We start from the raw sequence: 13,679 nt of genomic DNA, 5'->3' as shown, positions 1-13,679 counted from the left end.
GTTTTGGTGACCTTACACTTTTCTAAAAATATTGAGTTTAGGAAATGTTTTTAACATCTCTCAGGTTTCTAGTTTCACCACAATTATTCCAATTGGTCGCAGCATGCGTAGTAGAACACACACTCCAGGCTCACGAGCCTTAACAGCCTTTTTCTTCTTGTTAAATATTTCATGCTGTGTAAGTAAACACGCCGTTTCGTAAATAATCAAAAACTTTGCTCATATAAAAAAACAAATCTCAACAGGGATAAAAGCGCAGTTTCTGACACGACCCTGTTTCAGTCCACATTCTGACAAGAAAACAAATGTGACCGATTAAAGCACGTGAATGAGATCCAGACAACTTGTGGAGGAACTGAGGATGGTAGCCAGAAGCAGATGATTGAGAAAGAGTAATGGGAGGTAGAAAAGTTTTTCTGAGGCTTCTCTTGTTAGTGGCCACATGATCCGTCTGTTCCTTCGGGAGTCGGAGTACAGGCTGGCGGTTGGAGGAGGAATGTGCTCTCGCCTGGAAAAGGCTCGCAGTGCACAGAGAGGTCCTTCCTGCTGCCAGCTCTACCGAGGAATGGGCCCAGCCAACAACAGAAACTGAACCTTCCTCTCCAGCTGGCCTCTTAGCTGGTGCAGCAATGGGGCTTCGTGATGATGATGATGACAAGAAGCAGTGGATTTATAATTAGAAATACACCGGAGAAACTGACCGTATCCAACCGTGTTCATTTATTGGGCGTGTTTGTGTAGTTGTTGCAAAGTGGATTGTGATGTCACACCTCCTCTTTCTCTGTATTCCTCGATTCCCTGCTTGTTGAGTGTGTTAGGTGCTCACTTGCCTCTGTGACATATAAGAAAGAGACAATCTCAGAAGTGAGCCCTGGCACGGTGGCTCAGTGGGTCTTTGCCTGCCTCACATCGGCTTCTGTCTGTGCTTTGCTGCCAGAAAAATCTGGTGTGGTTTTGAGGCGATATATATTCTATCTGGCCTCTTTGGCTCCACCGCACTATGCAATGGAAAAAGAGTACACTCTATCCAGAATGGCTTTGAGATGTAATTGAACCATAATGCCTCTTATGTGAGGATTTTGCAGAGGAATGAAGATCTCGCTTGACAAATGGGCCAGAGAAAACGAACTGAGGGGTGAAGTGTAGAGTTGGGCTACTGACTCGTGAGCCTGCTTCTTCAGTGTGACTGGAGAAGATTGGGAAAAAATCCAGTCATTTGTCTGCTGACATTCAAGGCATTTCTATTATATCCCTGTTGATTATTTCCATGCCCTTTCCAACATCCTGCAGCCTGTAGTTTCCTTAGATCCATCATAGGTGGAGCTATTTCTGCTCACCAGTTTCACAGAGACTGGGTGATGGATCATTTTGTGATTTGATGAATGCTGAAGTGCACCTCACCAAACTTCTCATGAGCTTTCTGCTATTGAGAGCTGGGCTTGTGCCAAGGTGTTCTGCTTAAAGTCTCAGAGTGGCCGAGGAAGCAGTTCATTACCTTTGAGACAACTGGGTTTTTATACATAAATTCTTCTCAAATTTGTGTTTATTTTAATCATATATTTAAAAAAACTGCTCGTCATGAGGTGTTGAACACTCCGTCTCACCTTCTCCCATCTGTCTCCAGACTAATCGTGTGTTAACCGTGAGGAGAGATTACAATGGGGTGCACTTGGCTTGTTATCACCTGTCATGCACCACCTATCACATTTGCAATTACACCGCTACGCTTTTTTTGATGTCTTTGTTTGATTTGAAGAGTCGATAAATCATCAGCAGATAAAAAGCAGCAGAGGTTTGACGAGCTGTCGGACACTTTGTAGTGTGACAGAAGAGATAGGAAATCAGTTTACATCTATGTAAGGACTCCCGTAGGGAGAAATGTGCCTTCCTTTGCCCCTTACTTGACCCCTGTCGGCCGTGCCCACAACCACTGACACACAGCTTGTGGCTAATGTAGCAGCATTAGGATAGGTCATGTAGCTTCAACCCTGTCAGGGGATGTCTAACTGGTCTTTTATTTGGTGGCCACGGCTGCCAGCAGAGGCCAAAATTACACATTAAATGTTTTAATTTGTACTTACTCATGGACACTTACCTCGATTTTTCTAAAAATCTGTTCCTTCGGTCTCTGCAGCAGAAATCAAACTGGTGTCGTCTCAGTCTACCGTATTTCTTAACTTCAGAAAATTACACACCGGATGTCTGTATTTGTGGGTTTGGGTGTGGTTCTCTTGCTTAAATCCCAAAGTGGTGGTGGCAAAGATGCCCAGTACTTAAAGTTCGCCGTTTGATTTTCTGTGTGAATGCCACATGACCACACGTTCAGGCATTGCCTGTAGAAACCCACAGCAGCAAATAATGTCTTCAGTTGTCACACGTTTGTTGAATGTCAGAGACCAGTAGTCTTTGTAGTACTCAACGCAACATTCAGATCAAATACTGATTGATCTGTCCGTGTAGATAACTATTTTCTTGTTTTGTTGCAATCAGAAGTTCTTGTCTGACCATTTTTTCTCTCTCTCTTTACAGCCGTGCAATTAAGACCAATCAGGACCTGCTTCCAGAGACGCCCTGGACAAACATCTTCTACGATGATTTCTGGGGCACCTTACTCACACACAGCGGCAGCCATAAGTCTTACCGACCCCTGTGTACCCTCTCCTTCCGCCTTAATCATGCTGTGGGTGGGCTGGAGCCTTGGGGTTACCACCTGGTTAATGTGGTCCTCCATGGGGCTGTGACAGGCCTGTTTACCTCACTCGCTCGCCTGCTGCTCGGAGGAGGACTGTGGAGCCTACTGGCTGGCTTGCTCTTCGCCTCTCACCCAATTCACACCGAGGCAGTGGCAGGTGTAGTCGGCCGAGCCGATGAAGGTGCCGCCCTTTTCTTCTTGCTGTCCCTGCTGTGTTACATACGTCACTGTAGGCTGCGGGGGTGTGCTGGGTCCTGGCGGCTCGTGGCCTGGTTCCTTGGTAGCTTGGGTTGCGCCGCCTGCAGCATGCTCTGGAAGGAGCTCGGAGTAACCGTTCTGGCTGTATCAGCGCTGTATGACGTCTGCGTTTTCCACAGGCTCAAACTGCGACAGATCATTGTGCTCCTTTACAAGGTAAACTGTTTGTTCTGTTGGAGTTTTTTGGCCATTCATGTTTGCAAAACAAGGTAAGCCTTTTAAAAGTGAAGTCCATGTTTAATCTGAACTGGGCTGCCCCCTTCCATATCGTCTCTTTGTGCAGCGATTCAGAAGGATCACTCAGTGCTCCTCTTATGTTTAAATTGCAAATTACTAATCCTCTCACAAGTGGGCTGTTTTTATGCAATGGACATTGGAGGTTTTCTCCATTTTTCTGTGTGTGTGTGTGTGTGTTTGTGTATTCAGATGGCGTGCAGCGATAAAAAGAGATGGAAATGAAAATATTTTTCAGGAGAAACAGCTAAGATAACAAAAAGCGATGGTCATTTTATATTTTCTTGTCGCCTTTGAAGCATCCAGCCATTAAGAAGCCCTTTTCCCCCAACAGCTCCTGTCAGAAGTATTTACTATTTGCTGTCTACTTCCTGTGACATCCCTGAATCCCTACCCATCATCACAAATTCAATGAGACATGTGCACAGATGTGACAAAAGTGTTCCAGAGGAGCCAATGAAAGGGGATCTTTCTTTTGGAAATGCTGTGTGGTAAGGAGGGACTGTGGTCAGCAAGGCCGTATGTAAAACATAAGACAGACAGATGAAACGATAAAAAGCAACGAAGAAAATGAGAAGCCTCTCCTTTTTAGTGTGCAGCATAGTCTAAAAATGATGGTTGCGGGACTCTAGCTTCATGTCCAAGCTGTCCTCTCATGATTTAAGCCTTATCAGACTCCTGGTGTTGTCTGGAATATTGCCCATCCATTGCGGCAGGCGGACAGACCTGCTAATGGCTTGTCAGGCATGGCTAGACCAGAAAGGAAACGGGGCCAAAAGGGCTGCAGGAGATGATGCCTCAAAGCTGACAGTTTTTCTACTTTTGATTGAAAGTCCAAAAACCCTGCTGATCCAATTGTCTTTGCAGGAAAACAAAATCCACTGGAACATAGTTACAGTTCTGGCACAGTGCAGGCCCTATAGATGTCTTTCATGGTTTGCCATAATGGTCAGCTAAATTGGCAAACATCACCGGGGTCAGATATGCTCTGCTGCTGCGCTGCTCATCCAGCGTAGCTTCTGTAGCTCGGTGTGTTGCCAAAGTGCTTTACATAAAAATGTTTTAAGCTTTTTAAAGATATTAAAATAGAATAAGAGTCATGTATTTCTTTGAAGTAAACAAGGTTGCAAAATTAAAAAGAGAAGTGTTAAGATTTGTCTGCAGCATTCTTTGTTTTTGCAGGAAATGACAAATAAAGGCCGTCCGTCCCATTGCTGTTACTTTGTCTTATTGGTGCTGAGCCAGTCAGAGACGTGTAAAATCGAAATACAAGGTTTTTTATCAGCTCTATAAAAGAGGACACGCCTGTGTAATGCTGCTACAATGGGTGTGGTGTGGTGTGTCAGCTTTTCTCAGTACTAAAGTGTTTATTTCTACTGTAGCTGTCATAACAGAATAAAGTCACATCTGTCATTTGCTTCAAAGATTGTCTTGCAGTTGTTTTTCAAGAATTGCAAAGCCACTTAAAAGTATGCAATTTATTAACAGTAAACTTTGCCCGAGTATCCTCGTGGTGTTTGCATCAATCAGATCACCTTTCTTTAAAGCAGTGTCACGGGTGCTCAGTCACTCAAAGTCAAAACAGCTTAAAACTGGTATGAAAAAATAACAGATCTTTGCAAGACAAAGAGAAGTCAGGTCGCAGTGGGTTATTGTGCATTGAGGAGACAAATAAGGAGCTGTGGGCTGTCAGGCACACGGGGAAAACAAAGTTTTTTTGAGGCAAGACTGTAAAAAAAAACATATTTTTTGGAAGTGAGTTTGCTTGATTTTCCTAACTTTAGCTGACAACCATCATTATCGTAGCATATCATTTAGTCACACCACAGACAACATAAAAGCAAGAACAGCCAGAGACCTGTCATCATCACTTCAATCATGTTAACTCGAGACGTTTCCTTCTTATATGAACGTCTGTGATGAAATGCTGCAGTACTGTATTCTCGTGAGTACGTATGTATGCGAGTCTCGTGACCCAATCGCTTACCCAAATGGCAAACAGTTCATTACTGCACCGTGTACATTTGTCTCTCTCTGTCTCCGTGGAGCGAGGCAGTCACTTTGAGTAATGGTACGCGAGGGGGACTTGTTCCTCAGGGCGAGTTGAGCCTTCAGCCGCCCATATGAAATTTAAATTGTATACAGCGTTGCAAATGACGATCGCAGTGAAAATAAATACAGTTTGCGCTTTAAATTGCGGGTTGAGATTTATCAGGTGCTGAAAATCTGGCTGCTAAGTACCCACAGTGGCACATTAATATTCTGTGATAAGAGGGAAACTAGGCATAAAATGCAAGAGAGAGGATCTGTCAGCCTGTCCTGGCTTTTTCCACGTTTGATTTCAAGGAACTATTCTTCATTCAGGTTAAAGAGGCGGGCTCGGTGAATGACTGACACGCCGTAATGGGCACTATATATTTTATCGCCAAGCTCCACTCAGCTGGAGTCATTTGACATTTAGTGTTGCTTATCTGATTGTGGCGCACAGTCAATTACATTAGAGTTTTATATCTGCTGCAAATCTCCCTTTGTGTCGTTGCGGCTTCTGTGTGCAGTTTAAAGAGTGCAGGCAGTCGAAACTCGGCGTCACTGTAATTCCATGTAGGTTCATAACTCATCTCATCGAGACTTTGACTGCAGACTCTCTGCATACAAATCAGAGGCAGGAGCTAATGCATGGGTATTATCTTGACTGATTTTTTTTTTCTCGTAATGTGTTGAAATTTGCATAACAGATCTGGGTGCATGAGAATTATGTGCATATGATGCAATATGTAAAACTAGAGCTACTAGTGTCTTTTTCTCTGAGCCTCATAATATACTTCCTTTCTGATCGTGCATGTTCACAGATCGTCTCCTCCTGTACTTTTGTCCCCCAAATAAAACAGTTCTTTCTCCCAGGCTTTGTGTATAGAAGCTGTTCCAGTGACTTTAGTTTGGAACTAAAATGAAATTCAGGACATATTAACTGCTGTAAAACTCTGGATGTGGAAAAAGGGGGTATGCATATTTGTAATTCAACTAGAAAAATTTGCATTTCCTGCGAAAATGCTGTGTGGATGCCGTAACGCTGAAGCTGTCAGCTGAAAATAGCTGAAAAAGATGAAAAGTTGCAAAAAATTGTATGGCGGTGAAGAACTGAAAATTCTGCTGAAAACAAGTGAAGAAGCAGAAATTTTTGCTGAAAAGTGGTGAAAAGCCAAAAATTCTACTGAAAGGGGTAAAGACGGAGAAATTTTTTCTGAAAAGTGATGAAAAGTTTTGCCGTGAGCAGGATTCAAACCTGGCCCTCCTGGTCTCAAGGAAGCTACTCATCTCACTGAGCCAAACTCATTCTCACAAAGAAGAGGTGCTGAAATGAGCAGAAGCTGCTGAGAATTGTGCTGATAAGAGGTGAAAAGGCTGAAAATTTTGCAGAAGAGGTGAATGAGCAGAATTTCTGCAGAAAAGTTTTTTTTCTGAAAACAGCAGAAAAAACTGAAAATTTTGCTGAAAAGAGTTAAAAAAGTTTAACTGTTAACTGAATGAAATGCTGCCATAAGTGGGATTTGAACCCGGGCCTCCCAGTCTGAGGACGGCTGTTCATCTCACTGAGCTAAAACCTAGGTCAACCCAACAAGGAAAATCAGTGACCCCACTGATAATGTGGAAGAAATGGGCAAAAAATATTGCAAAAAAAATTCAACATCTCAAAAAGTATAGAAGTTATGAGCACCAAAAGTCATAGCAAGAAAGAGCAGAATTTTTTAAGATTTGAACGCCGAAAAACGTACGGAAGCAACTTGAAGATCAAGAATAAAGAGAAACAGGAACTCAATAGTGTGGATGCCCTTTGAGGCATCCACACAATTACTATTGGTTACCCACTTTCATACAAGAAAATAGGCTATTGCTGCTAAAGCTGGAAGTTGCAAGGGTTGATAAGCATATTTTTGCAATGTGCATAAAAAAAATCTGTAAAGAGAGAAAACCTAATGTTTAAATTCAATTATTGTTCATGAATTTGATTTATTTGCATTGTGAACATTGAATGTTTCACACATGTTGCATTTGGAATGAAATCAAAGTGTAGGACTCTTTCTGCTTATATTGCTCGCTGCTCTGAAAGAAAGACAATGAAAGAGATTAGAGGGAAACAATAGGTGCAGACGGTAATAAAAAAACAACAACAACAGGTGTTGCATGAGCGTTGATGCCAGATTCATGGTATCTGCAGGCGTACCCCTCGTCCCATCGCCCTCACCTCCAGAATGTAACATTGGATAAGCGGTTGTGAAAATGTCGAACTTACAGTTTGACATGTTTCTTTGAAGAATCTCGCCTTCCCCCACTTACTTTTCCTCCGTGCAGTCATTAGCCTGTGTGCGATTACTGTTGACTGTACCAACACTTACTGTGTTAATATCTGTCACTACTTGTGCCTACCTTGGCTGCTAATTAGTTCTTTCTAAGACGTGTGATGTCTCCTAATACTAGAAAAAAAAAGAAAAACCGTCATTAAATTGTTTACTCATGTTGACCTTTACAGTGTTGATACACACCAGTTGCTTTGTGCCTGATTAAAGCTTTTATGGCCATGTGTTGCTATGTGTCCTGCTACTCCAAAGGCAATGAGTTTATAGCATTCAAATGTAGCATAGTTGGCAGTGGCGCATGTTTGGTGTAACCACAGTTTATGTGGAAAAACGTGCTTTTTATGAGACTATTTCCTGCACAGCGTTAGCTAATAGGCTCATTTTCAATAAGAGATACTGAAACGCAATTAAGTGTCCTAATTTAGCTGAGGAAGGAATGCTTTTTAATGTGATCTGACGAATTTATTCCATAGAATAATGCAATAAAGTGTTTGTTCTTGGGACCTGGTGCTCTTTCTTTGTTAGCTCACCAATAAAATACATGTTTAGACAATTGAAGACAGTGAAACTGGCCTGTTTGCAAGTTCTAACAGTGGAGAAAAACAGGACCTGTTAGGACATATACTTCTCCTTCATGAAATGCCTTTCTTTTTATTTAAGGGCCCATTTTTCTTCTCTTTGAATCATGGCCATATTAAACATGTCCTTATTTAACCAAAAACACAGTCTTGATGTTTTTTCACCTTCCTGAAAGTATGCTGTATGAGCATTTTATGCGCCTGAGTTCTTAAGGCCCTGACACCACTGATACGACTGTGTCAAGAGCAATCCTTTGAAGCTACGGTGTCGGAATCTGATGCTTTAAGAGTGTAAAATGGATAAAGAGGAATTGTCTTGGTGATGTCATGTCAATATTGCACAAGCCATAGCAACTCCCAAGTGCACAAGAGTTCAGCTACATCTTTAAAAGAAACATGAGACAGTCCTCTGCAGTCACTTTCAACATCTGACAACGAGACCACTGGAAAGTCATTTCTAAATCTAGGATGAGACCCAGCTGGCCCTTAGCGATTGTCAAAATCACAAGCATCATTTTTTCCTCACCTCTTTGTTTTCTGTTCACGCTTGTATGGTAAGTGCACAAGCATAAGGCGTGTGTGCATGGATGGAACATGTCTGAAGGGTGAAAGTTTTCTTGGACTGAGTGCTCAGGTGTTGTGCAGGTGGTGGGTTCAGCGAGGCTTGACCTCATGAGACTGGAGGCGCATGTGGGAGATGTGAGGTCCGTGCACACATACAGCATGTACACGTGTAGTGCGTGTCTACATGCCAGTTTGTGTATGAAACTTATAGAGCCTGTATACAAATGTGACATCCGTACATACCCTTGCTGTGCATTAGAAACACAGCCCACCCCACACATTTTACCTGGGGCTCCACAGATGCTCCTCCATGCTCTAATGGCTTCTGTCACAGTGTGATAGATGGAGCCTGGTGGGCTCAGCTAGTGCCCCCTGCCCTCACCCACCTGCTTCTCACGTGGGGAAATACATCCCCACTTCTGGTCTTGATTGGGAGACGGTTAATCGGAAGCATAGATAATGTAAACACATTCATAGAAAACCAGGATTAGTGCTTAGGCTGCATAATTTATGATGTTAGTTGGACATTTGGGGGAAATAGTATTTAATTAAAGACATGAACTGCTTTTATAAGATTGTTGTTGTTATTATACACCTGCAATTATATTAGCTTAGCTCAGCATAAGGACTAAAATAAAGAAATGGTTAGCTTAAATGTTAACCAGGAGAGAGTAATACATTGGAAAAACATCATTTGATCTCAAACAGTAAGAAAATTAAAAACAAACAAAATGTTACCAGCTGAGCTTTAGAAGGGCTAACTGTGTTAGCTTTGACTTGAACCTTGACATCTTATTCCAAGTTAACCACTTGCTGAAATTTCATTTTGGTTTTGTTAACATTCTCATAGATGTTCTCATCCAACTCAGTGATGCCAACACATTTAATCAAAAGTCAGAATTCTTATTTTAAAAAAAAATGCTGGAAGTGTTTGCTGATACCTCGTCTAACGCCAAAAAACAGCTCACATGCTAGCAGTGCAATATGAGATAAATTCCACACACGTACTACTGAGGCGGGCTTTCAGCCCTTGAATATCTTTCACTTCAGGCTAAAACAGTGCAAGTGCTACCACAGTGATGGAACCTGACTTTGGCTGGCTTTGGCTCAGCGTACCGATCATTAAACATAAGTGAACCTGACAGGCTCGTTGCCAGCGACAGCCAATATCGTGGCCCTGACTATGCTGACAAAAACAAAAAAGCAAAAGATTCATGCTGGTATAAAAACAGATGTGAAACAGTGCATGGGGCTTGAAATATTTCACACTGTCCCTTTCCTCGCTTCTTGCTGAAAACCATTTGTTCTTTTCGTAGCCGGCACGTCTCCGAATCGATAGCGGTTGTTATGTAAGACCTCGGCTCTAAAAAGGAACGTCCCACAGCACCAGTGTCCTACTCTATCCTTCAGTCTTGATGGAGATGTGTATGGATTTACTGTTCCTTCTGTTTCCCCAAAATCATTAAGCTTTCACAAGGAATAATTTATTCAGCCAGACGTATTACAGGGAGTCGCAGTGATGTAATTAACTTCAGTGTATTTGTTTGTTTGTTTTTAATGTTTAGTCAGCATTTAAAGTGAGCTGGCTCCTTCTTTAGATACAGTACAGTAAGGCTGACTGAGACTTTAAAGTTTTGCAAACTATAGTTTCAGTTTTTATCCGTGGCTCCTATTTAAGGATCCTTTTATGGTCTCAGCAAATCAACTGGCATATAAAATGAGTCAGTCAGAATTACATTTCGTCTAGACTTCCAGCTAACGTGCCGATATAAATGGACTAGCGCAGCCCTGTCATCTCATGTATATTCTTGTTTTTGCCTCTCTTTGAAACGCTTGACTCAGTGTCGTTTAATTTAATTAGGGAAATTGAAAATGGTCACCAAAAATTACACCCCTCAGTTTTACATATAATATAGTTGTTTACAAAAGCGCTTTGTTTTCAGAGGTTTTGTGAGGTATGGTTATGCAAAACAATCAAATCACAGTCAAAATATAAAATGTGGAATGGCTCAGAGTGGTGTGGCAGGTTTACAGTACTCCTGGGAAATTTTCTCAAGTGAGTTGTTTGTATTCTTAGTACAGTAAATACAGCTTTTAGGAAGTCTAATCAAAACAAGTGTAATCAGATATCCAGGAAACTTTAAACTGCTGCCATAAATAAAATCATTCACATGCATAACCTGGGCAGCTTGCCACTGTACACAAACTGAAGCAGGAGAAACAAATGACATGAGGTCCAAATCTAGGATTATCAGCGTGGGCGTTCCAAGTAAGATGGACAAGAACTGATGAGAAACTGCATCTGCAAAAAAGGAAGAGGGCTGGAATGTGTTAGAAGTGTTAAAGAAGAGCGATGGTAATGGATGCAACAGCCAATGTCTGAATGTCGCTACCCATGAGCCTTCAATCACTGGATGCTATTTAGGAATACACCAAGCTGGTGATGTTGAACTCATCAAATCAGTCAGTCATGAAGGATCCCTCTGGGCATTTTCAAACCATGCAAATCATGTTTTCTTTTAGGGTTTGGGGGTTTTCCTCATCCTCAAAGTCATGTTGCATTAAAAGTCACACACCTGCATATAAGACCAAATTAATAGTGTTTTATCTGCACTAACGTTATAAGATAAAACTATAGGTGAAATTCATCCATAAAGATGACATCGTGGAGTCTGAAGAACTGATTGTTTCAGCTTTTCACTCCCAAACTACTCCAGTAAACTTTTCTCTCTTTTTTGATCTAATTATGTCCGTTTAGAGCTGCTGTTCTCCTCTCAGATTATATGCTCAGCTAGTATTGAAACAAAGAGTTTCATGTGGAGCCAGGAAATTTTCTTCCAGTGTGCTGAACTTGTGATTAAGCACATGCAGCTTGTTGGGCATGCTAACGCAGCCAAATGTTGCTCTTCAGCTGTTTGCCCCTCATTTCTTGCTGTTCTCTCTAATAATCTCCCGTTCCTTCTTGTTTAGCTGCTGAGTTGCAGGTTTTTTTTGTCCTTAAACATTCAGTCATCCGTTTGGTGTGGATGGAATCTGGCCCACACCCAGTTCTAGTTTCTCTGTAATGACACACTGGGTTGATTGTTGCAGTGGTAAAGCCAAGCCACATTGAACAATCCATCAGTTGTAAACATGGGTTCAGATTGTGAGACGAAGCCTCTTCAACGATGTGATTTGTATTGAGGCTTCAATGGATTAAAGATACCTTTAGAACGTGTTAACTTAGCTGTAAAATATGTAATATCTTAAATCCTTTTATTGCAAAAGAGATGTCAGACCTGCCTGGTTTCTGTGCCAGCACATCTGTGAATTTTTCTGTCACTCCCCGACTCATTGGTAATCTCACCATACAGCTGTACTGAGATATTTTATTGAAGACCTACGGAAAGATGTCTGGGATGCCTGAATATTAAAGGTTTTTTTCCTTTTCTGTTTGATCCTTTTCTTTGTAATGTTGATCAATAATTCACTCTCTAGATCCCCATCTCTGCTTGGCCATTTTTGATTTAGTGTCTTTGCTGAAAACTACAAATTAAAGTAATTGCGTGCTTCTTTGGTGACTTTTATGATTCGCCATGGATTTTACCAGATGACGCATTCTGTGAATTGTGTGAAACAATGAGCTGAATCACTCAGTTAAGGTCTGGTGACTGTACTCATCACAACCCCAGTCTTTCCCTTTGAACGGTGTCCTGCTCTCCTGCTTCTTAAAAAAGTCGTTACTTGTGAGTGTCATAGTTAATCTGCCCTTCACAGAATGTGTCTTTCACTGTGATAGAGTTCACTATCGTAGTGAACGCAACATGAACGGTGATTTTTGGAGCCGTCTTTGTGTACTCAGGCCAATGAGGTGTGTGTCTGTTGTGCACTCTTTGATGTCTGTAGATTATTGTTGGTGCCGACATGTTTGAAATGGGTCGATTTTCTTTTTTTGTGCTTGTTTGTTCGTTGCTTTTTGTCTTTTCTCAAAGAGCATTTTGAAGTGTTTCTGTGGCCGACTGAGAGCAGGAGTCTCACTCCAAGATTTTCCTTTTTCTAATGTGTAGAAATGTTTGTACTCAATGAAACAAATAAGTGCACACACAAAATTACTGTTGTGTTCAAGAAATGTGCACATGAGCATATTTACTGTGGTATGTCAGTGAATAAAAATTATTCTAAATCAACGCAAACAGTTTCACCTTTGGGTAGAGTGCAGACAGTGCTGAGAGAAGAATGAACCCTGCACTGCTAAAAAGAAGGAGAAGGTCTGACTGTAACACCTGAAACAGTGCCTGAGGAGGAAAATGGGCAAAGCACACCCTCCCATAGTGTCTCCACGGCAGTGAGGATAGTTTAAATTAAATAATACATTTACATTTAATAAATTTAAAAAAATTCTAACATATTGAATTTCCCCTAAGACTCACTGTAAAAACACGACATTAAAAAAGGCTAAAAAACACTGGAAAACTATGACAAAGCATTTGTAGTAATATAAACAGAGCTCCATAGTGCAGTGGTTTACACATTTGCCTAACAAGCTAAAAATGCCCAGTTCAATGTCAATCACTGATGTGTGCTCATACATACATTTATACATATTTTATAAATATATACATATTTCTGTACATTGTTATCTGTATATGCAAATTTCAGTTGCTTATGTATATAGCACCACTTTGTTCCTTCATTCTATATTTGATGTACCCCTTGCTATAAGAGCTGTATAACACCCACATTTCTCATCTATGGGATAATAAAGGTTTATTCTATTCTATTCTATTCTAAACAGTCCGAACCGTAGTTTTGTGCCCTTCCCATTTAAGAAAATGCCGTGCACTTTTGTTTAAAATGATGATATGTGAGTGTAGCAGTGCAATATGAGGGTTTCAGTCAGGAGCAAGGTGCTCATTCAGACATAAAGCTGATTCGAATACTGTCAGATTAATGGAAATGTGTGAAAGGAGCGAGACTCACAAACAGCCGTCAAAACAAACTGATGATTCAGCTCAGATT

The 13,679-nt window shown here is 41.3% G+C and overlaps 1 protein-coding gene across 1 annotated transcript in view; it reads left to right on the top strand.

Annotated features, from left to right (window-relative positions):
- The window catches only part of tmtc2b (transmembrane O-mannosyltransferase targeting cadherins 2b), an 82,737-nt gene that overhangs the window by 35,705 nt on the left and 33,353 nt on the right, over window positions 1-13,679 (top strand). The window contains exon 2 of the mRNA XM_086298005.1: window positions 2,530-3,106. Within this exon, the coding sequence (XP_086154131.1) occupies window positions 2,530-3,106 (577 nt within the window). The remainder of the gene's footprint in view (window positions 1-2,529; window positions 3,107-13,679) is intronic.

The sequence above is a fragment of the Aulonocara sp. 'chitande type north' Nkhata Bay genome, linkage group LG7 (genome assembly GCF_057382095.1).
Source record: "Aulonocara sp. 'chitande type north' Nkhata Bay isolate Kocher_YH1m ecotype deep benthic linkage group LG7, A_spYH_male_GT1.1, whole genome shotgun sequence".
Taxonomy (NCBI): Eukaryota; Metazoa; Chordata; class Actinopteri; order Cichliformes; family Cichlidae; genus Aulonocara; species Aulonocara sp. 'chitande type north' Nkhata Bay.
This window is presented reverse-complemented; position numbering and strand designations above follow the sequence as displayed.